At 35.5% G+C, this 25,810-nt stretch overlaps 1 protein-coding gene across 1 annotated transcript in view; it reads left to right on the top strand.

Annotated features, from left to right (window-relative positions):
- The first annotated feature begins 897 nt into the window (after positions 1–897).
- Positions 898–25,810, top strand: part of CEP128 (centrosomal protein 128) — a 499,758-nt gene continuing 474,845 nt past the window's right edge. The window contains exons 1-2 of the mRNA XM_044659982.1: positions 898–1,026; positions 2,980–3,066. Coding sequence (XP_044515917.1) covers positions 898–1,026; positions 2,980–3,066 — 216 coding nt within the window. The remainder of the gene's footprint in view (positions 1,027–2,979; positions 3,067–25,810) is intronic.

The following is a 25,810-nucleotide window of genomic DNA, read 5'->3' as shown; positions in this document are numbered from 1 at the left end:
AAGTGATGTGCATTTTCTCTTTTATTTTCTGAGGTCAAACTTGGTCATTAAAATTACACAATTCAGTTTTTTTCTTTGAATTTACATTGTCATATTCATTATATATACATAATCACATATATGTATATATAAAATTCAGCTTCTGTTTTTCTGTAATTTTTATTTTTTTCCTGTTACTCCATTTCTTGCAGTACAGTAATATTCTAATATTCTCACCTACCATAATCAGCCATTATAGAATGGATAATCTTCTATAGTATTTTATTTCTAGTTCTTTGCTACCACAAAAATGCCGCTTTGCTTTATCATATTTTACTACTATATTCATCCTTGACTTATTTAACATCTATGCCTAGTAATGAATTCTCTGTGGCAAAGAGAATAGATATTTTGGTTACTTTCTTAGCATAATTCCATGTTTTCTAGAATGATTGGGCCAATTCAAAGTTCCACCAATAATTAATAAATTAATGTGCTTATATTTCTGCACACTTCTCTAACATCAACTATTTCTATCTTTTGTTTTCTTTGCCAATTTGTTGAGTGTGAGGTGAAACCTCAAAGTTTTTTGATTTGTATTTCTGTCTCTCTTAGTGACAGTAATGTGGGATAATCATTCATATGTCCATTAGTAGTTTGTCTGTTTTCTTTTGAGAACATTTTGTTTATTTCCATTTATTGTTATCTGTATCAGCATAATTCTTGGCCTTATATATTTGTGTTATATTCCTTTATATTTTAGATTTATTAGAGATATTCGGTGCAAAGATTTTTCTGCAGTCATCAGCTTTCCTTCTTATCCTAGTACAACTTAACAAACTATATTTAGGGCAACTATTTTGCTTTCTTCTTCTTCTTCTTCTTCTTTTTTTCTAAAGAAAGAATTTGAAGATCACAATGGCAGAATCATCCAGTGAGTCAGAGTACTATCTTCATAGTCGATTGGATTGGCGGAAACCTCACAACCGCCATGACCATGCTGCAGATGTTACTGCAAAAATCCACACCTTAACAAGTACTTTACAGGTAAATTTTCAAATGGTCGTCTATAATAGTTTATATAGGATGAGTCTAAAGTTTATTTTATTTTAAAATATAGTGTAATGAAAAAAGCTAGCAGCTCCTTACACAACTTGTGATTTGGAGTTGAGGTTTTTGATTTTTGTTTTTTAGTAAAATAGACCACAGATACCATTTTTAATAGTGTGAATATCTACTGGAAAGATATGGCTCTAGTCTAGACTGAATAATGGTGAGGATTCTGGCCAAGTACTGATTTTAAGGCATGAGATATAGCTTCCTGTCCCTTTTTGAGAAAAAAAAAAACATGAGAAATAATCTACTAGGTGGTAGGAGGACAAAGCCAAAGAGAAAAGAGTTGATTATAATCTATTTTCCTTTTCTTACTACCCTTACCTTATCTTTTGTTAGAAATGGTCTTTGACTTTTAGTTGTTTGTACTTTTACTTAGTGATTCATTAAATATTTAAGTACCTATTAGGATTAAGATACTGTCTTGGGTTTTGAAAGTGCTTTTAGCATGACTAAGGCATAGTCCCAGGCTTTTAAAGAGGGTAATTTAGGGACAAAACAGACTTCAAGGATCTTTAATTTTGTTGCTATGGCTACTTCTTCCTCTGAGACAGTGGGAACCCCTTATTGTAAATGCAATCCCTCTACATCTTTTAGATGGTCTCTGAGTTTCTTTGCCCCAAAATTTCATCGCCTGATAAATCAAGCTTCTGAGGATGTGCCTTCAGTCTATGCTGGTCCTCAGATAATAGACATGCACACTGTCCCTGGCTTATAGTCAAAGCCACTCAAGTTTGATAGGAACTATCACAGCTCACATTCTCCTGGAATAGAACATGGGTCATGTTCATAACAAAAAGGCACTGGAGCAGACCTTATTGGAGAGTAGAATAACAATTTATGAAGATGAAATTTAATATGTCTGATAAACTTTCAGAACCAACTTATTTGACTTAAATGGATCCTGTTGAGATTTATACCTGTTACCTGTTTGGCAGTTTTTATAATTAATAATTAAGGGAGACAATGTGACATAGTGCCTAGAGAGCAGGCCTTGGAGGCAGAAAGGCCTGGGTCAGAGTTCTGTTTCTGATTACATCCTCATGGTGATTCGCTGCCAGTGATTTTACCTCTCATTGCTCTGGACTATCCTCAGACTCTCAAGTTCCAGAGCAGGTGCTGATTTACAGTGGTAGATGGAGTTTCCTCTCTGGGAATTCCCTTATACTGATGAAATCATAGGTTAAATACAAAATAAAGAGTTTTGATTTGGAATAAAAAGCACTTGGGGGTTCAGGCCCTTCCTCTGTCACTTACTTCCCTCTGATCTTTCATGGTACACCAAACTTTCCTAGGCTTCACTGTCTTCATCTGTAGGAGACCCCTAAAGTCTCTTTCAATTCTAAGTTCATAATTCTACTGTCTAACAGAATTTTCTGATAGAAATGTTTTTTTTTCCTTTGTTTTTTGTATTAACTGAGACAACATTATCTGTTAGGTAAAGGCTAAACACTAACACCTTTTTTGATTTTCCTAAATTGAAGTCATAAAAAAAATACATTTTGATGTGAACAGCACTGATCTTTGTTTATTTGTTATACATCATTAAATTGGTTTGGTCTTTTGTAATGGATTAGTGGTGAGACAAAAGTATTTCTAGCTAGAATGCTTAAGTTCTGTTCCTGGTTTGGTTATTAACTTGTTCTGTTACTTGAATGAGAATTTAAAATTTGGTTTGGTTCTTTATTAATACAAAGGAGATAGACACATTTCTGGCCTAGAGTGATATTGATATTTATAAAATAGTTTGATAGATGTGACATAAAAACACACAGTATAAATTAGTGAACTAAACATTTGTCATTCTCTTAAGATACATATTGTGGGAGTCTAGGGGTATGGAACAATATTTGAGAACAGTTAAAATCATGGGATTTCTTTTTTAAGGATACCAATCGAAACCTCCGACAAGTTGACCAGATGCTGGGGCAGTATAGAGATTACAGCAATGAACAGACAGAAGCGATCGAAAATGTGAGTAACTTTTGACATTCTTAACTTTTATGCCTCCTTGCCTTACTTTTTTACGTAGTCAATTTTTCAGTAAAAAACAAAAACAAAACACATGATGAAAAATGATATCCACTTTTTGGAAGCTCACTGTTTTAATATTTGGTTGTTTGAATTTAGATGAATATACAAGATTTGTTGTAAACTAGCTTAGGTGGGAGCAACTAAGGGGCCCAATGAATAGAGCACTGGGACTGGAGTCAGGAAGACTCGTTTTCCTGTGTGACCCTGGGCAAGACTCTTAACCCTAATTGCCTCAGTATCCTCATTTGAAAATGAGTTTGAGAAGAAAGTAACAAAACCACTCTAGAATCTTTGCTAAGAAAACCTCAGATGGGGTCACAAAGAGTTGGACACGAGTCCTAAAATGACTGAAAAACAAGAACAAAAAGCTCAGGTGGATTAGATACTCTTGGATTTTTTTTAAAGCAAAGAGGGATGAACTTAGGGCATGAGTAAATCTAAAATGTTAATTTGTGACTCTAGGATGCTTTACCGGAATACTTAAGGTGAAAAAAATACTTTACAGAGCTCTTGGTTAAATAAAATACTTTTATTTAGTGTTTTGCTTATTCTATCTGTGGACTTGTTCCATTTGAAATTTACTAAAGCATCTTTTTCACATTATTCAATTTCTAATTAAATGTGTCCTTTGTCTCCTATGTCAATTACATACTTCATTAGAAAGTTTAATATCATTTAAATCTTAACCATTATTTGTATATCTGTTCTGTACAGAATTGCCTTATAATTCATACATAATAAGTTATACCCTGTTATTTTCTATCTGGAAAAAGCAATAAGTAAGTCATCATTTTTCTTTTGTAATTGGGGAGTTAATTTTGTCGGTATTGAGAAGTTAGCCTATTATATCCACTAGCAACATAAAAAATACTTTCATTTAGAAAAATAAACCTAGACAATTATGTGTGAGCTTCTCTGTTTATAATTTTATTGTCAAAGGGAGCTTTAAACCTTTTAAAATTTAGATGGTTAATAATATCTTTAGGTTTAATTACCTTATTAATGATGTGAGTTAGCTATTTGCTTTTCTCTTTATTAAGGGAAATGAAGGACATCTGTTTGAGCTAATTTCCTGGAGAACAACCTTTCTTCATTGCATGGTTCTTTAAATAATTGGTAGATGATTTCTATGGCAACCTATTTATTTTGAATTGGGCAGTTGGGAATAAATATTAAATGATGGAGAAATATTTCTTTAGATAAGTACTTCCAATAACAGACATGTTCTCTAGTTAACAATATACTTCCATGACTACTTTTCAGTATTGTTTGGAGGAAGGTATTTTGTAAACTTTTACAGTAATAGAAAAATACAAATTTGTAAGATGAAAGACTTGGACTACATCCTCTATGATCCTCTGGGTTGGAGCTTAGAGAGATCTTGGAGATCCTACAGTTTGACTAGTGCCTAGAGAGGTAGAATCACTTCCCCTAATAGACTGTGAATAACACAGTTGGGCTTTTGAACCAATCATCTGATTCCCTTTCTATTCTGTTTGCCTGTGTTCCTTTCTGAAATATCTTCTGTTTTCTTCTGATTGATATGACACTGAATAAGGAAATTAATTTAGTTGTATTGATATTTTTATTATATTGGGTTAGCCAATCTATGAGCAATTAATAACTCTTCAATTATTTGTATACAGAGTATTTTATAATTGTGTTCATATAGTTCCCATGTATTTGTCTGATCGGGTCAACTTCCAAATATCTTATACTTTCAGTAATTATTATTATTTTTTTTTTACTTTTTTTTTTTAAACCCTTAACTTTCTGTGTATTGACTTATAGGTGGAAGATTGGTAAGGGTAGGCAATGGGGGTCAAGTGACTTGCCCAGGGTCACACAGCTGGGAAGTGTCTGAGGCCGGATTTGAACCTAGGACCTCCTGTCTCTAGGCCCGGCTCTCAATCCACTGAGCTACCCAGCTGCCCCCAGTAATTATTTTAAATGGAATGTCTTTATCTCTTTCTTATGTATTCTCTCTCCCTCTCTCCCTCCCTTTCTATTCCTCCCTCCGTCTCTTTCTCTCTTGGTAGTATACAAAATTGCTTATAATTTTTGTGGGTTTATTTTATATCCTGCAACTTTGCTGAAGTTGTTTTGATTAGTTTTTTAGTTGGCTTTCTTAGGGTCCTTTAAGGTTTGTATCCCTTGCAAAAAAGTGGTAATTTAGTTTCTTCTTTGCCTATATGTATTCCCCTAATTTCTTTTTATTGTCTCACTGCTATAGCTAGCATTTCTACTACTATATTGAGTACTTTACCCTGATTTTATTGGAAAGACCTCTATTTTTTATCCCCATTATAGATAATACTGGCTCTTGGTTTAAGGGAGATACTACTGTCATATATGGAAAAGCTCTTTTTATTCCTTTAATTTCTAGTGTTTTAAATAGGAATGGGTGTTGTATCTTGTCAAAAGCTTTTTTCTTTGATATAATCATATGATTTTTGTTCTTATTATTAATGTTGTCATTTATGTGCATAATTTTCCTAATAGTAGAGAAGCCTTTCATTCTTACTATAAATACAGCCTAGTCATAGTGTAGAATCTTTGTCATCATCTGCTCTGATCTCCTTGCTAATAAATTATTTTATGTTTTTCATGAATATTAATTAGGGGTACTGTGAACATTTAATTCTAGTAATATATAAATTGTTTGAAAAAGTCGGAAGAGTTCCTACAAAAATCCTTCTTTGATACAAGTGTGGTCGTGATATCTAAACCTAAAAGAGTCAAAACAGGGAAAGAAAACCATAGATTAGGGATTGGAAAACCACAACCCATGGTCCCAATGTGGTCTACTGCTTGTTTTTAAATGGCCAGCAAGCTAAGAATGGATTTTATGAATTTGGACCACAGACCATTGTTTGTTGACCCTTGGCCAGCCCATTGATTTTCTTTGTTTTGACTCTTCTTGATTTAGCTATCAAAACCATGTTTATATCAAAGAAGGAGTTTGGTAGAATTCATGGCTTATTCAATTCTTTTTTTTCTAAGATTAGATTATTTAAACTGTTAATAAATTTAAACTGTTAATAATTTTATATTTTTGTAAATATATTCATTTTATTTAGACTCAATTTTATTGGCATACAGCTGTATAAAGCAAGTTATAATTCTTAAAATATCTTCATTGCTTGTGAATTTTTCTTTCCCCTTTTTATATTGGTAGTTTGGTTTTCTTTTGTTAAAATCAAATTAGTTAATGGTTTGTCCTTTTTTTTTTTTTACTAAAGCTGGCTCCTGGTTTTATTTATTACTTCAGTAGGTTTTCTTTTTTACTTCAAATTTTGTCAGTCTCTTCTTTGATGTATAGAATTTTTGTTTTGGTGTTTAATTGGGGGAAAAGCTTAATTTGTTGATTTTTCTAGGGTTTAAAAAATTTATTTTGGTTGCATACTCAATTCATTGATCTTATCTTTATCTTGGTTATTGACAAAAGATATAAATTTTCTCCTAAGGGCCGCTTTAGCTACATCCTCAAAATGTCGCCCTGTCATTATCTTGATAAAATTATCTATTGTTTCTATGATTTGTTCTTGGTCCCATAGAAACTTGAGAATTTAGGATTTAGGATTAAATTATTTAGTCTCCAAGTAATTTTTAATAATTTTTAGTGGCAATTTATTGAATAAAATTTTTATTACATTGTTGTTTACAAATTATGTTTAGTATTACTTTTTCTTTGTGAGGTTTTTATGCCTTTATAAAAATTTAGAACAATAATTTTTGTGAAGATACCATGCATATTTGACAGGTAGGTTTATGTCTTTCTGTTTGCATTCAGTGTTTTCTTGAGGTCTATAATCTCTACATTTTCTAAGATTCCATTCAAGTCCTTATCTTAAGTCTAGTTTATTTTTAGTTAGATTTATCTTATTCTGAAAGGGTTTAAGTTAGATTCCTCCACTGTTATCATTTTACCATCTATTTCTGCCTGTAACTCATGGCTCACATTGACTAACATGGCTTGATAAATGTATCATAAATATATGTGTGTATTGAGATAGAATATTCAATAATGACTCAACACTCATTCAGCTTTATTTTATAATTTTGGAACTATGTCTTCATGCCCTTGTTTCTTATATAAATTTTTGCTTGATTGATCTCTTTTTTTTTTTAATTTTTATTTTTAGAAAATTTTCCCATGGTTCCATGATTCATGTCCTTACTCTCCCCTCCACCCACCCCACCCTCCCACCCCCTGTAGCTGAACTGCATTTCCACTGGTTTTCACATGTGTCATCAATCAAGGCCCATTTCCATATTGTTGATAGTTGTACTGGGGTGGTGGTTTAGAATCTACATCCCAAATCATATCCACATCAATCCAATTCAAGCAGTTGTTTTTCTTCTGTGTTTCTACTGCCATAGTTCTTCCTCTGAATGTGGGTAGTGTTCTTTTTCATAAGTCCCTCAGAACTGTTACGGATCCTTGCATTGCTCCTAGTAGAGACGTCCATTACATTTGATTTTACGACAGTGTATCAGTCTCTGTATACAATGTTCTCCTGGTTCTGCTCTTTTCACTCTGCATCAGTTCCTGGAGGTCTTTCCAGTTCACATGGAATTCCTCCAGTTCATTATTCCTTTCAGCACAATAGTATTCCATCACCAACAGATACTACAATTTGTTCAGCCTTTCCCTAATTGAGGGGCATACTCTCGTTTTCTAGTTTTTTGCCACTACAAAGAGCGCGGCTATAAATATTTTTGTACATTTGACTGATCTCTTTTGAGTGGCCATAAATTTTATTGATGAGAGTTTATGGTATTCTGAGACTTGATGGTCAGCACAAACAGGGACATATGGACAACCTAATCTATCTAGGGCAAGATAGGACAACAAGGAAAGCCTTTCAATTAGACTTTGTACAGAACATAATCCATGATGCTTACAAACAACTATGTTGAACATTTATCTTAGTTTTATGAATATTTAAAAATTATTGCTAATTTTATTTTTATAGGACAATTAGTTGTTGCCATACGTTCCCTTGTAATAGGAAAAGCTAAGTAAAACTAATGATACAACATAATTTGATTATATAGACTATATTGCATGCCTGTTATTCCTTACTTCTTTACTGAAAGGAAGGAGGTGTTTTATCATCTAGTGACTGGGGCCAACATTTGTCATTATAGTTAATCAGATCTGTGCTCTTTTGAATGTTACTTTCATTTTTTTCCCCAAGTAATCTTACTTTCTGTCCTAATTACAATTCTAAGACACAAGGGCAAGGGCTAGGCAATAGGGTTAAGTGACTTGCCCCAGAGTCACAGAGCTAGGGAGTATCTCAGGACAGATTTAAGCTCAGATCCTTCTGACTGCTTCCTTTAGTATTACAGATCCTCTTGGGTTTCTCTGAGTTTCTCATATTTGTCTTTTATTATATATTAATAGTATTGGTTTGCATTTATAGACCACAGTTTGTTTAGCCATTACTTAATTGACACCCATTTTGTTTCTAGTTTTTAGTTGAAACAAATAAATATTTCACATATTAGAGTTATAACTTAAAATTCTTTTTACTGTGTTTTTATCTATCAAGAGTCTTGAATGATACTGTGAGGCATGTGTTGGAAGAGTTTTAGTTTTACATTCTATTTTACCAAATTAAAATTAAACATTTCATTAGAATATCATTGAACATCAGTTTCAACAACTATGCTTCCTTAATTATTTGAATCTGAATTAATTCAGATAAAATAACATAATACTTCTCACTTTCTCTGTTCTGAAACTCATCAAGTTTTTTTGGTCATTCATTCTCATTCATGTTTCCTCATATGAAAAAAAAATCTTATTCTTGTTCTGCTTTTTTATTTGCATTATTTTATAAGGGTCTTTTCAGACTTTTTTTGTTTTTATTTTATTACTTTCCTCTTGCTGGCTAATTTATGTTGTTTATATGACATATAATGATGTTATGGAATCTTTAATCAGTTTCTTTTGTGGCTTATGTTTTTGAAAATTCTTTCAGGGGGCAGCTGGGTGGCTCAGTGGATGGAGATCTAGACCTAGAGACAGGAGGTCCTAGGTTCAAATCTGGCCTCAGACACTTCCTAGCTGTGTGACCCTGGGCAAGTCACTTAACCCCCATTGCCTAGCCCTTACCACTTTTCTGTCTTGAAGCCAAATTGACTCTAAGATGGAAGGTAAGGGTTTAAAAAAAAAAGAAAAAAAAAAGAAAAAAAAGAAAAAAGAAAACTCTTTCAGATTAAATTGCTAATAATGGAATTATTAGTTGAAGAGTTTTGGTTATTTTTGTAACCTTTTCATTTATTGTCAGATTTATTTTTCAGAAAGATTATAGAAGTTTATGATTATATCAACTAAGAATGAATGTGAGGATACCTAGGTGGCTTAGTGGATAGAGAGCCAGGTCTGGAGAAGGGAGGTCCTCAGTTCAAAACTGGCCTCAGACACTTCCTAACTGTGTGACCTGGGCAAGTCACTTAATTGTAATTGCCCAACCCTTACCACTCTTCTACCTTGGAACCAGTACTTAGTATTGATTCCAAGACAGAAGATTGGGATTTCTTATTTTTTTAAATGAGTGTATCTGTTTCCATGTGGCCCCATAAGCATTGTTTGTTTTTTATAACTTTTATCATTTGGATAGATATAATGGGGTATGTAAAATTTGTTTTATTTTGAATATCTTTAATTATTAGTTAAACTAAATGAAATTATCCTTTATTGTTTATGATTCTGGAATTTACAAGTTAAGAGGTTCTAAAATATTTCATAAGACTGAAATTAACAGGAGGTCCTAGGTTCAAACCCAGCCTCAGCCACTTCCCAGCTGTGTGACCCTGGGCAAGTCACTTGACCCCCATTGCCCACCCTTACCAATCTTCCACCTATGAGACAATACACCGAAGTACAAGGGTTTAAAAAAAAACAAACTGAAATTAAAAAAAGCAAGGACCATATAAATTCTATTTGAGAAAACAGAATTCAAATTAGGAAAAAATTGAAAGAAGGGTTATGTATTAGTAAGAGTGGGGGGAAAAACTTGAATGTGTTAAGAGTTCTCAATTTATATGTACCAAACAATTTGATAGTCAAATTTTTAAAGGAATGATGCAATTAAAGAAGTAATAGAATAATAATAATAGCAGGAAATCAATATTAAAAGATCACAGGCTAAACCTTGATACTTCATAAGTTGAAATTAATTTATATGTGGGTGTATACATATATATGTATAAATAAATGTAGCATATTTTTATGTGCCTACATATAGAGAGAATTAAATGGAAGAAATAGTGAATACATATTATTTTCAAGATCACTATTTGATCACATGCTTCATAAAGATAATTTATCTATGATAGATTTTTTGACCATGATGCAATAAAAAAAAATAAAATAACACCAAGAAAAATTATAAACTACACAGAAACTGAATCCCCTCCCCCATTTTAATAAATAGTGGTTGGGTTAAATAAGAAAACAAAAAACCATATCAAATTATTTAAAAGATAATTGTAGCAGTACCATCTATGCTAGTATACATGATGCAACCAAAACAACTTAGGAAGACAAATATTTATATCAATAGTTATTAAATTATATAAATAATACATCACTAACTATAATACTAATAATTAATATAAAATAAAAAAAGAGTAAATGAGTTAAGCTTGTACTTTAAAACACTAGAAAAGGAACACATTGATAGTCTAAAGCAGTGATGGGCAAACTATGGCCCGAGGGCCAGATGGGGCTCCCTGAAATGTTTTATCCAGCCTCACAACATTATTCCTAATCTGACGAATACAATGAGTAGGATACAATACAATGAAACTTCAAAAGAGTTGCCTTAGAAACAGACTGACAGATGAGCATTTCCTTTCCTTTGGCCCCCTCTTCAAAAAGTTTGCCCATCATTGGTCTAAAGGAAAAGAAAAATAAACTTTTTAAAAGTAAGACCAAAACCAGTCAAATAATAAGTATTTCTTTGATGTTTACTATGTCCCTGGATTTGTGCTAGGTCCTGGGAGGATACAAAAGCAAAATAATATTATCTCTTTCCTTAGGGAGCTTAACATCTTTTGGGTAAAACAAAATTTACATATATATTTATATAAGAAATAAAGGTAACTTTTTTGTTAAAGGCAGTAGTAGCTGGGGGAATCCAGAAAGATTTCAAGTAGTGACATTTAAACTGAGTTTCAAAGGACATTAGTGGGGGACCTAAGAGTTGTAAATAAAGGAGGAGTAGTATTGCAATAGTTTAGGTGAGAGAAAAGGAAGTTAGTCTTGAACCAAGGTGGTCACAGGAATAGAGGAGACAGATGAAAAAAAAATGTTTGGGAGGAAGAATTGAAATAGAAATAAATAGAATTATAAAATGAATCTCATCCATAACTTTTTGATTCTCCTTTTCCATTTGGTCCATTTTGCTTTTCATGGAACTCTTTTCATTTTTGGATTTTTGTGTCTCTTTTTCCAATTGACCAATTTTGCTTTTTTAAGCTTATTTTCTTTTTGCATTGCTTTCATTTCTTTTTTCTATTTTTCTTCTACCTGTCTTATTTAATTTTTGAATTCTTTTTTGAGTTCTTTCAGAACCTGAGACCAATTCCTATTTTTCTTTGAAGTTTTGCACATGGTTGCTTGGATCTCAGTGTCCATTCCCTGTTGATTCCATGCTTTGCTCTTTGTCACCATAGAAATTTTTTAGGGTTAGGTGGTGGGTTTTTTTTTTTTTTTTTGCTGCTTGCTCATTTCCCAGTCTTTTTTTTTTTTTTTTTTTTTTTTTTGCCTCTGGACTGAGTTTTGAAAGCTGCTGATCCTGTCTCCTTTGTTGATGACTTACAGGTCTCAGCACTGGGAGCTATTTTTCACCTCAATGCAGACCTGAAAGGGCCAATGGCTATGAATTTCTAGGCCTCACTGTGGACTGGTGCCAGGGCCTGGGATTTCAAGGGGAGTGGTCTAAGCTCTGGGGTGCTCTGTTGTTGTTAGTATAGGCAGGGTCCTGGGATTCCGGAGTTGGCCTATGCCTAAGCTCAGAACCTGTGGAGGGGGTGGTTAGCCAGCACTCCTCTGGATGCAGCTTTACTTCTGGTTCTCTCTTATCCCATGGAAATCCCTTGAAAATCAATTCTCTCTGCCAACCTTTCAAGTTGTGTTCAGTGGGAAAACCACCTCACTCTGTCTTGCTGTTGGTTTTTGACTCCTGTTGTTTTGAGGCACTTTTAAAAGATTGGTTTGGAAGGATTAGCAGAGCAGTTTCAGCTTTCACTGCTACTATGCTGCCATCTTAACTTTGCCCCTCAAAAAATAGAATTATAAAATGAAAGAAAAATTGAATTGTAAATGATTGAATTAAAAAATAAAATTCATAATTGGTCTTGGAAAAGAATAAAATTGTCATATATTAGCAAATTTAATTTAATAGAATATATTCTAATCAACAAATTACAAATGGAAAAAGATAATTCACAACAAATATATAAATCACAATAAGTACAAAAATATAAACACAAAAGGAAATGAATAATTTAAACATGCCAATTTCAAAGGAATAAATAGTAGAAGTAATCCATGCCAAGTTTTGCCAAAAAAATTTACCTGCTTGAGACAGCTTCATAATGGTATTTTTTCAGATTTTTCAGCAATAAGTAATCCTTTTGTTAAGTGGATTACTGATAGTTTGGAATAAAATGGAACATTCCCTTGCTCCTTTAATGAAAGAGATATGGTACTGATTTTAATATTAGGCAAAGATAAGATGAAAAATGTAAATGAATTCTATTCTGCCAATGTGTACTAATATAAAAAGTGTTTTTTTGCCAAAAAGTGTTCATTACCAAAAACAATGTTGCTTTTCCAACATAATGCCCCATATATATTAAATTAAACGTATCCCAAACAGAACTCATTATGCCTTTTTCCACCAAGCTACTGATCTTCCTGACTTCCCTAGCTCTTTCAGATGCACCATTATCCTTCCAGTAACCCAGACTGACAACCTCAGAGTTGTCCTCAATTTCTCACTCTCCCACAGCTTCCATCAATCATTTACAAAGTCTGGTTGATTCTTCATAACATCTTTCAACAGTACAGGGAGAAGAGACTATGTAGAAGGAGAATATGGCTAATAGTTCCAGACTTTCAGAATCACAGAATATATTTTTTTTAAAAGTTTTTTTTTAAAATCAGGACATTATCAAATATAGACAAATAATATTTTCATATACAAAGAACAGAAGAGGATTGCATGTGAAATTGCAGATCTCTTTATATATAGTCTTCTATTTAAAGCATTTATGAAATTAGTCATAATATCCTCAAAACCCTGGAAATGGTCCAGGTCAGTGTGAGAGTCAGGAGAGAAGCTAGTTCTTTCTAGTTTGGCACAACATCCATCACCACATTTTGACACTTTGGGACTTTGTCCATCTAGTATCTGTAATCTGCTATAAAATATTTCCTTTGCCTGAGGACCTTAATTTTAACTTTGAGAAACACAGCTCCATATAATTTTTTTGTGACTCACATAGCCCATGGTCCAACTATCCAGAATGAAGCCATGACTTTTTTTTTTTTTAGACAGACCTTTTCTCCTTGCTCACATTTTTGCCTTTTTACTTAAAATTTTTTTTTTATCACCCTTCACTTCAATATTTTATCTTTTCCCAATTACATGTAAAGACAGTTTTTAACATTAGTTTGCTAAAATTTTGAGGTCCAAATTCTTTCCTTTTCTCTATCTTCTATGAGATAGTAAGCAATTTGGTATAATCATGCAAAACATATTACCATGTTGTTGAAGATTTGTTTAAATTTTTTGATAGAGTTAAGCTCTTGTTATTTTTGGGGAAGTTTTTATTTTGCAAGGAACTTGATAGCAAATATTCTCAATTGAAAGCTTTTTCTGTTTATGCATTTTAAGTTTTATGATTTTTTTCATCTTAAAAAAACTTATAGAAGGGACAACTTGGTGAGTGGCTCAGTGGATAGACCTAAAAACAGGAGGTGCCCTGGATTCAGATTTGGCCTCCCATACTTATTAACTCTGTGACCTCAGGTAAGTCACTTACTGCTGACCCTACTGCCCCCAAATCGATTGCAAAGCCCTTACTGTTCTTATGCATTAAAATTAATACTAACACAGAAGAGTTAAAAAAAGAATTAAAAGTGATAATAACTTAAAGCTGCTATAAATATTTTAGAGCATATAAGTTCTTTTTGTTTTCCCTGATCATCTTACAAAAGACCTAATAGTGATTGCTAGGACTAAGGATATACATAGTTTTATAACTTTCAGGGCAAAATTCTAAATTGCTTTACAAAATGGTTGAATCAGTTTACAGTTCCATCAACAGTATGTTAGTGTCCTCATTTTTCCACATCCCTTCCAACATTTGTTGTTTTGGCCTTTCATAGTTTTAGCCAATTTGATAGATATGAGATAATATCTTGATTTGCATTTTGCTAATTAGTAATAATTTAGAGGACTTTTTCATATGACTATATACAGCTTTGATTTCTTCATTCAAAAACTATCCATTCATACCTTTTGACCATTTATCAACTGGGAAATGGCTCATATTCTGATAAATTTGAAAATGTTCACTATATATTTTAAGCTTTTTTTTTTTTTTTTAAACCCTTGTACTTCGATGTATTGTCTTATAGGTGGAAGATTGGTAAGGGTGGGCAATGGGGGTCAAGTGACTTGCCCAGGGTCACATAGCTGGGAAGTGGCTGAGGGCGGGTTTGAACCTAGGACCTCCTGTCTCTAGGCCTGACTCTCACTCCACTGAGCTACCCAGCTGCCCCTCACTATATATTTTAGATATGACTTCTGCCCAAAAAGCGATTCTGTCTCTCTCTGTCTCTCTCTGTCTGTCTCTCTCTCTCTCTCTGCTTGCCCCCTCCCTCTTCCCCTCTCCTTTTCCTTTCTCTCGCTCTCCTTATCTTCTTTCCTAGAATTGATACCAAGTAGATAATTGGGTTTAAGTGACTTGTCTAGGATCACACAGCTAGAAAGTATCTGAGGTTAGATTTGAATCTAGGGCTTCCTGACTCCAGGACCTGGTTTTCTATCCACTGAGCCATCTAGTTGCCCCTAGTACAATACTTATATTGTCTTTCTTCATCTGTTTTCCAAATCTGTTGTTTTTGTAATTTATATTTTTTAATATCTCCTCTATTTTTTATTATTTCTTGTGTTAAGTCATTAGTTTCCCTTTACATGATTCTAGTTTTTAAATTGTAAGAATCTGTTTTTCTAATTGTTTAACCTTTTTTCATATTTTTCTTGATTTTCTTGTATTACTCTTATTTTTTTCTATTTTTTTCCCCCTCAACTTTTCTCATTTGGTTTTTAAAGTCATTTTTTAAGCTTTTCTAAAAACTCTTTTTGGACTCGTGTCTACTTTATATTTTACTTTAAGGTTTTAGAAGTAAATGTTTCAACTTCATTGTCTCCTGATTTTGAACCAGTTCTTCTTTATTACTCTAATAACTCTCTATGTATCAAGTCTATTTCTAAAAAAAATTAGTGACCTTTTCTTAATAGTTAGCTTTATGCTAGATTGGGCTCTGCTCTCAGGGTGTGAGAGATAATGTGTCTCAGGTTTCAGGTTTTTTGTGCTGTTATTTTCTGAGTTCTCTGGGGGCCTTTCATCTCTTGGCTCTTACAATTTCTATAATCCAGGCAGGTGTGTTCCCTGCTTCCCTGGCTCATGTCCCAGTCTGTGAGTGACATTAGGTGGTCCTCTCTGCCTTTGAGCCCTGACCAGGGCCTTTTCCCCTTTTTCCTCTGCTCAGCTACCCAATCCCCTCATTCCCCTACCCCATCCCACTGTGGGCTGGTTGAAAACTGACCCTGTGGTTTGTTGTTTGTTGATTCCAAGATATCTGCCCTGATGTGATGACTCTTCAGTTAGATGAGGCCACTATCCCAGGAGATCAGAGCCTTATCAGTAGCCTCGGTTGTCCCGGGTTGAAGACTTTTTCATCCCCAACACTTCACTATTTCTGCTGCTTTAAAGTTCACTCTGAGGCATTATTTTTAAATTATTTATAGGATAATTTAGAGAACAAGATAATCTCCTGTCCTATTCTGCCATCTTCCCATAGTTCCCTCTCATTTAGGGGTTCTTAGCCTTAGATCCATGAATTTGTGTTTTTTATATGTCGATCACTGTATTTCAATGTATTTGGTTTCCATTATAATCTCATGAATTTAATTTATTTAGGAACAATTTTCTAAGAAAGCATCTGTAGGCTTCACCAGCCTGCCAAAGTGGTTCATGTTACTAAAAACATTAAGACCTCTTGATTTTAGATATTGTCAGCTCTAGTAATATAGGATAGAGTAATGTTTTTGGTGTTAATAATAAGCTTATTAGTCTCTTTGAGGATTTCTAGATGAAAACTGAGTTCTTAATAGGGATTCTAAAGTTAAGGAGTGAATTAGACTCAATCACTCAGCCAGCATTTATTAAGCACCTATTTGCTGGATAAAGTGTGGACTGCCTAGATGTTGGTTTGGCTCATTTTTATGCTGGAAATGGGAATGATAGTTGAAACCCTGGGAGTGGATGTCCCCAACAAAGGAGGCAAAAGAGAACTTAGAAAAGAAGTAAAAGAAATAAGATTCTACAATGAAAACTTCAAAGCAGAAGCAGTTTTCATGAAGATGTCATGTCATATATGTCGCAGGGATCTAGAAGACTGACCACTAAGAAATAGCCATTAGTGTTGGTGATCTTAGAACACTAAGTTCCAGTACAATATTGCAGAATATCAATCTAATCATTCTTTTATTTTTAGCACAAAATATAGAAATTGTACTATGTAATCCTTTATTCATGTGGGCCTTTTTTTACATTAAAAAAATCTGACTGATTTAATTGGAATAGGATACTCAGATAATATCCATCTATTTCTTGAGATCTGTGTTGACTGGTACTTAGTTACTTGAACTACTAAAATTTAATGGCTTGCCAAGGTCACATAGGTAGTTGTTTCAGAGGCAGAACTTGAACTCAAGTCTTCCTGACTGATGTCAACTCTTTCAACAATGGCAAATTGCCTCTGTTTTTTAAATCAATTTAATCCACAAAATTCAATTAAATATATGTTAAGTACTTAATATATGAAGATCCCTGTGCTAGATGTTGATGGAAATTTAAAATATAGTGAATGAATGAATCGAAGAAATAGCATTTATTAAGTGTCTTCCACATGTTACCACCAGGATAGGCTATGAGGGTACAAAGTGAAAAATGAGGTAGTTCCTGTCTTCAAGGAGCTTATATTTTAAAGAGGATGACAACACTAATAGGAAGGTATTGGCTAGGGACATCAGTTTTTGTTTCTCAATCACAGGAATGCGAAGAGGGATTTTGAGGCGATCCATTATGACAGCAGTAGTATCGATTTCATTTCAGTTCCCAGATCAAGAGGCAGAAAGCAGCTGGTGGACGAAGGTCTTTGAAGGTCGAGCAGATGGCTAGATGTCTTAAGATTTCTAGATGAATGGATATGAAACATAGTCTGGGACTAGATGACCTCGGTCTGCCTGACACTTTTGGGCTAGAAGGCACAGAAAAAACAGATCTATTATTATTTAGTTGTTTTCAGTTGTGTCTGATTTTTCTTGACCCATTTTGATGTTCTTGGCAAAGATACTGGAGTGGTTTGCCATTTCCTTCTTCAGCTCATTTTACATATGTGGAAAGTGAGGCAAACGGGGTTAAACAACTTGCCCAGAATCACATAACTAGTAAGTGTTTGAGGCTGGATTTGAACTCAGGTCTTACTGTAAGCCTGACACTCTATCCATTGTACCACCTAGCAGCCCATAACAAGTGTATAAAATAATTGAAATTAAAGTAACATATTAAGTGAAGTAGAGACATATAAAGTAATTTATAGATGAAGTCTGAGGGGGGAAAGGGTTGTTATGATGCCAGGTTGTCAGGGAATGCTATTGTGGAAGACATGTTATTATTGATCAGGTTATTGTCAGGATGTGCAGTATGCATTTGAAGCTAGAAATTGTGGGATTAGGGTACCCATCATTCATCCAAATGTGAAATATAATTGCATTTCATTTATTTCATAAGTATTTATGATATCTCTCAAATTCAATTTTTAAAATACTCCAGGTCAAATATCTTTTGCAGTTCTAATAACAGTGCTGATTTAATGTTTGTTGAATAAACTAATGATGCAAGTAGCAGAAATACTGTATGAATCTAGAGCTTCACGCAGAGTAATAACTGTATTCAAAACCTCTCTAGGTATTTGTCTCTAAAATCACTGTACTCTTTCTCCTCAATCCCCCCTCCTCAGCCAAAAAAAGTAAGAGAGTGAATTTTATGATCGAATACCTCTATTTAAAAAAATAAGAGGTAGCATCCTAGAGTTAGGACTAGAAAGGACTTTAGACATCCACCTAGCTCAATATCTTTACTTTATCAATGAGGAGACTTGAGTCTCAGAAAAATTAAATGACTTGCTCAAGGTTTTGGAGACAGAGGAGTAAAGTTTGAATTTGAGCAAACCTAGGTTTTGACTTCATATCTAGTGCTTTTTTCACTACATTATGTAAGATTCAATGTATGTTTATGAAGTACTTGACTTGGATCCCCATGGACTTGGATCACCTGTTGAGTGAAGAGCCCAACTTGAGGGGAAGGGATTAGTCACAGAAGATTGTCTCAGGTGGGTAACAATAGCTGAAACTGTGGGACAGATCATCATCAGCTGACCTCCTCCCCATGTTCTAGTTACTAGGACCTCTGCTAGTTCCTCTTTATGGACAACACACTGGACATATCCAGGAAGATGGCAGCAGAGCACAAACACAGGGAAGGAAATGAAGACCACCAAATCCTCGAAGTCATGTTTGTTCAGTAGTATGAGAGCTCTAATATTTGTTCACTCTTTGTTGTCAGAATTTTGAGTGTGGTTTAAGGAGAGGTATGTTTCTGGCAAGAGATTGACCAGACACACTTACTTCAGGTGTGGTGACAGGTGATTAATTCCATCCTTGCTTAAATACCCTTTTTGGGGATTGGGGCTTGACAGTCATCTGATTATGTCTCCTTACAGGACACGTTTGTGGCAAGTTGTTGATGTGACTTTAGGTTCTGTTTTAATTGGATCCAGTAAGAGAAAGATAAAGAGACTGAAATCCAATCTGTGAGCCCAACAACTTCTCTTCTTTTAGCCATGACAGTTAAAGAGGATTTTTCTTTGAAGAATCAAAGATAGAATGCTCTTATATATGTATGAAAAAGAAGTCACACATTGTTGGTAACATGATCTTTACCTTGAAAATGTAATGGGAAAAAAGATAGATATCAGATAAGATTTAAGAGAAGTGGAAAGCTGTATTTAAGGCACATACTAGGAACTCAAGGGAAGGGATTTTAGCAGGCAGAATGCAGAGGAGGAATAGTTTGGAAGTGGCAACTAATAGAGTAGTGACTTCCTTTAGGAGTTTGGGGGCTTCCTGTCTGGGAATGGTGGAGGAAAGGCGGGCTTATTGGAACTCATCTGACTCAATCTGACTTTGGAGAAGGAGTAAACTCCTAATTCATCTTTGGAGGTGCTCTATTTGACTGGGAAAGATCTAGAAAGGGATCTGACCATACCTGCTGTGCTTTCCAGAAGGTTTTATCTAAAAAAATTCTGTCATATTGGCTTTGAGATTTTACCTCAGGGGCCAGATCCCCTGGGGTGAACTTAGCTGTTAGTGATCATATATAATGGTTTTCAGAGACAGCTTTTGGGAAATAAATCTAACTAACTACTGAGGGTCATAGATAGGTAGATTAGTCAGATTTTGGGGAACACATTAGATAGAAACAGGGAGCTGATAAGTTAGCCAGGAGACCAGAAGGCTTCCTCTTGTGAGGGACATAGAGAGTTTTGGGAAATTAGCTAGATCCCTTAGAGTTAGGGACCCCTTGTTCTGACCCTCAGTTTGTATCCCCTTTTAAAATAAAAGAGATATTATTTTTTTTAATATCAATTGTCTCCAAGGCGTTTGTGCAACTGGCCCAGTGAGAGAAAGTGATTCAGTTTCATTTTCACTAAACAGAGGTTAGAATACCCGGAGATCCTGGGTGGGTATTCAGGAGGATCCCTAAGAGGATCTACCACTATCTCATCTGTGGGTTTCCCCCCTATTTCTTTTTTTAAAAGACAGTGAGTGGCAGCTTATTTATTTAGGTTCCTTGGATAATGAAGTATTCCACATAAGTGAATTTTCCAACTAAGTAAAAATGAACTTTTCAGTTGCTAAAACTGTTAGATTGATTGTTAACCATTCTGTATGGAAATCTATCAGAATTATACTAAACATACCCTCATCTCATTAAGCAGGATATATTAAAAATAATAATTTTTTTTATTGATGTGATGATAGGATGACAAATCATCATCCATTATTGTACAAAGCAGTAATGAGATGCCTTCAGTCTCTATAAGAACTTTAGATTCCTGTACTTTGAGTTCTTGAGAATATCTTTTATAGTTTTCTGTCTTTTCCTTTGCTATCAGACTGCTAGTATGCCTGCTGACAGCAGCGATCTCTTTCCCTCCTCACTTTCCCTTTATGAAAATGGGCTGGGTTGACCAAGCTTATATGTAAAATGGGAACATTTGCCCATTGGTGTAAACAGCTTCCAAAGAAAGTGCTGTTGTTATGTATTTTGTCTTTTGTTATTGCCACTGAATCTTGTTTGAGATGTGTATATAACAGTGATGGGTAAATTACAGCCTGCGGGCCAGATGTGGCCCCCTGAAATGTTCTATCCAGCTGTGTGACATTACTCCTAATCTGACGAATACAATGAGTAGGATACAATACAATGAAACTTCGAAAGAGTTGCCTTAGAAGCAGACTGACAGGGGGCAGCTGGGTAGCTCAGTGGATTGAGAGTCAGATCTAGAGACTGGAGATCCTAGGTTCAATTCCAGCCTCAGACACTTCCCAGCTGTGTGACCCTGGGCAAATCACTTGACCCCCATTGCCCACTCTTACCACTTGTAAGAGGGAGATTTTTAGGTATTTTATAATATATATTTAAAGTGTGGCCGCCAGGAATCAACAATTCAGATTGATTCCATAATTAAAATAGACCTAAGTCAGCATCCAGTTTAAGGTAGTTTATTTACAATTAGGAAGGTAAATGTAAGTAATTAGAGAGAGGGAGAGGCTGGTCCAGGCCTGGAGAGACCTGGACGGAGAGAGAAGGTTAAAAGGCTAATTAAACTAGGTTACAAGCCACAAGACTTTAGAAATCAGAGAGGCTATAAGCCTACTTAAGGCAGAGTTTGGAAACGCCAAGGTAGGCCAAGGAAGTCAGCCTAACTTACCCACATGACAATTCAGAGTAGAAGCATTCTGAGGTCTCAGCTGAGCACCTTCAGCACCAAGTCCAAAGCCAGAACTCCTGAACTCCCGAACTCCTGAACTCCTTCCACTCAACTCACTGAACTAGGTTGTAACCCACGTATTTAAAGAAATAGCGTTTATATAGAAATATATATTTCCACATATAAAGAAATACATATATATTAAAATTATAGCACTGCAAAAAATAATAAAAAATTAAGTGATTACATGTACTTGAGTACATGAAATGAGAAAAAGAAAAAATCAATTATTCTATTAAAAATAATAGGAAAATCAATAAGAAAATTAAAATGAATTCAGGGAAAGAATCAAAACAAATCAATGTGATTCCAAAATTAGCATCCAATAGTCTATGAATTGTTATCTCCGATGCAGGTAACAGGAAACAGTCAATCAGGTTCAATAGAAGATGCTTTCTTCACATGTGAGCAATGAATCCAAGAGTCCTTTTCTCCACTTTTTATAGCTGTTGGGGTAGTTAATAAAATTTCAAATGGGCCATCCCATGAAGGCTGGGTTGCCCCAGTGCGCTGGAAGTTCTTTATATACACTTTGTCTCCTGGGTTCAGGTTGTGAAGTGAAAAGTCTATTGGTCCTGCTTGTACTGCAGTTCCAGATTCATGGAGTTCACGCAGTCTGTGTTGCAATTCCTGTATATAGGAAGCAATAGAAGTATCTCCTCCTAATAGTGATGTATATGCAGGAGAAAAAGGCTTAGCCTGTATTGGCGGATGTCCAAAAAGCATTTCATATGGTGAGATGTGTAGATCTCCCCTAGGTCTGCTTCTAAGATAAAATAGAGCTAGAGGGAGAATTTCAGGCCATTTTAGATGTGTCTTAGTACATAATTTGCCGATCATGGTTTTAAGTTCTCTGTTCATCCATTCAACTTGGCCTGAACTCTGAGGGTGATATAGTACGTGGAATTTGGGAGTTATCCCCAAACAGGAATATATTTCAGATAAAATTGAATCAGTAAAGTGACTCCCTCTGTCCGAGTCAATCCGTGCAGGCAGACCAAAACGAGGAATGATTTCTTTTAAAAGCACCTTGGCAACAAAGGCCGATGTGGCTCCGGCAGTAGGAAATGCTTCCGGCCACCTGGTCAATTGATACACTATGATTAGACAGAATTTATATTGTCCAGCCTTTGGCATTGTTATGAAATCAATTCGTAGGTACTCAAAAGGTGTGTATGCTAATGGACACCGACCAAAAGCCTTGCCACGAAAGGCGTGTTGGTTATATGCTTGGCAGGTAGGGCAAGCTGCACACACTCTAGAGGCTATAGTGGTTATGCAAGGAGCTATCCATACTCTTTTAACAGAGTCCACGATGCCCTGGGTACCAAAATGACCATTTTTATGAATAGATTGGCAAATTTGGTGATAAAAGTTTCTAGGGAGCAGGGGTTTTCCTTCAGAGGACATCCATACTCCATTTATCTGTTTAGCTTCAAATTTCTGCTTCCATTTTGTTACTTCCTTCTTGTCATAGGAAAGTGAAAAATTTGAATCATCAGTGGTTGTTAATGTTAAAATTAATTTAGGCCCTTCTATAGCTGCTAGCTTTGCAGCAATATCTGCCAGGTCATTTCCCTTAGAGACAGGGTCAGTGCCACCTGTATGGGCAGAGCAATGAACTACAGCTAGGGCTTTGGGTAGTTGGAGAGCAGAAAGAACTTCATTAATAATTTTTGCATTAGCTATAGATTTTCTAGCTGAGGTTAAAAATCCTCTCTGGAGCCATAACATACCCACTGCATGATATATTCCAAATGCATATTGAGAATCTGTATAAATTGTTGCTATCCTATCTTTAGCAATTATACATGCATGTTTTAAGGCTATGAGTTTTGCGGTTTGAGCACTTAGATTTAAGGGCAGTGAAGCTGACCATACAGTGTTAAATTCTGTGACTACAGCAGCTCCAGTGTAGCGTATGCCATCCCTCATAAATGAAGAACCATCAGTAAATAAAACTAGATCAGGATTTTCTAAAGGTGTGTCCTGGAGATTGTCTCAAGGCTTTTTAGCCATGGACACTAGTGTTTCACAATTATGTAAAGGTTCTTCTGAAACTGGTAAATCAGGAAGCAAGGTGGCAGGATTAAGAGTTGTACAACGTTTTAAAGTAATATTTTCATTATTTAGCAAGGTTATTTCATACCTTGTAATTCTCTGATCAGAAAATGCCTGTGTTCTATGTCTTAGCAGTAATGCTTCCACCTCATGTGGGCACATAATTGTTAATGGGCATCCCAATACTAGATCAACAGTTTTTGTCACTAACAGAGCTTTGGCTTCTTAACAGGTAGAATAGGCGTATTATATTCTGACTTGCATGGGATTATTATTCCTTGCTCAATTAATGAATTTATCACCGGGGTGATTCCCTCAATGGCTTCTTTTGATAAGCGGTACTGAGCAATGGAGGGAACTGGTCCTCCTCTTGTTCTAATCTGAACAGGAACAGCTGATTTAAGTAGGCCTACATCAGTAGAAGATGTGGCCCAGGAGCCAATACACGGAAGTTAAGGGTTTAAAAAAAAAAAAAAAAGAAACAGACTGACAGACGAGCATTTCCTTTCCTTTGGCCCCCTCTTTAAAAAGTTTTCCCATCACTGGTATATAAGAATATAACTCCTACCCATAGCTTCGAGAGAGATATCATCTCTTTTTCTTCTAATTTTTTATACTATAGTCTTTAACATTAATGTTGAGTATTGATTTGGAATATATTGTGGCATATAGTATAAGCCTGTGATGGCAAACCAATGGCATGTGTGCCAAAGAGGGAATGTAGAGCACTCTCTGTGGACCTTCACACTGTTGCTCATCAGAGTTCGGTACTAAAAAGGCAGAGGGACTTGATTGGAGCTGCTCCCCCTCTCCACCCTGCCTGATTATATTTTTTCACATCCCTGCCCCTCTGCCCACTAGCCCAATGGCAGCGCCCAGGGGGTGAGGTGGGCAGCTTACCGGAGGCAGAGCTGGAGGGGAGCAGAGCCCTGGGGCCATTCCCCTCCCCCTCTCTAGAGGCGCTGAGGCCATTCCTCACTTCACCTGCCCCTCTGTCCTGCTGTCCAATGGGAGAGCTTCCTCTCTCTGCTGTGTGGGGTAAGGTGGTGGGGAGTGCGGCCCTTGGGGAACAGCACAGGATCTCTAAAAGATTCACCATCACTAGTATAAACTTTTGGTCTGAGCCTCATTTTTGCTAGACTATTTCCTAGTTTTTTCCAGCAGTTTTTTTTGTTTTTTGTTTTTTGTTTTTTTGTGTAGTCAAATCACTCCAAAGAGTTTATTTTGGATGATTGATTTATGGGAATCTGGTTCACACACCCAAAAGAAGATGATATCTTCTTTTCATTTATAATAAGGAACAAAATGATCATATTTTGACAGATCTGATCATTTCGGAGGTTGAGCAGGTTCCCTTGGTGGGCTCAGTCTATAGCTCATGGTACTGATAGAATATTATTACGTCTCATTAAAATCGGCTCTGCCTGCTCTGGTTGGATGCCCCCCCAAAAACAAAGCTCATGGCTCTTTATTCTGTTGTGCCCACTCTGGATACCGATTCTTAAGAAGGAGGCAACTGGGAATACTTGCAGTGGTGATTGTCAAAGCCTGTCTTCTCTAGGACTGAACTCCGAAACAGCCCCTTAGCAACAGCCTCCCTCCACCTGCACCCAAGGTCATGTTTTTTTTTTAATTTAAACATTTATTAATATTCATTTTTAACCTGTTTACATGCTTCATGCCCCTACTTTCCCCTTCACCCCCGCTCTCCCCCCACCCATAACCGACGCACATTTCCACTGGTTGTAACATGTGTCCTTGTTCAGGGCCTATTTCCATATTGTTGTTAGTTGCATTGTGGTCGTTTTGAGTCTACATCCCCAATCATGTTCGCCTCAGCCCATGCATTCAAGCAATTGTTTATCTTCTATGTTTCCTCTCCTATAGTTCTTCCTCTGAATGTGGGTAGCGTTCTTTACCACAAATCCCTCAGAGCTGTCTTGTGTCATTGCATTGTTGCTAGTACAGAAGTCCATTACATTCGATTTTACCACAGTATATCCGTCTCTGTGTATAGTGTTCTTCTGGCTCTGCTCCTTTCGCTCTGCATCAGTTCCTGGAGGTCTTTCCAGTTCACCTGGAACTCCTCCAGTTTATTATTCCTTTTAGCACAATAGTATTCCATCACCAGCATATACCACAGTTTGTTCAGCCATTCCCCAATTGAAGGACATACCCTCCTTTTCC

Source organism: Gracilinanus agilis, chromosome 2 (genome assembly GCF_016433145.1).
Source record: "Gracilinanus agilis isolate LMUSP501 chromosome 2, AgileGrace, whole genome shotgun sequence".
Lineage (NCBI taxonomy): Eukaryota > Metazoa > Chordata > Mammalia > Didelphimorphia > Didelphidae > Gracilinanus > Gracilinanus agilis.
Note: the sequence above shows the minus strand (reverse complement) of the source record. Positions and strands in the feature narration are given on the sequence as shown.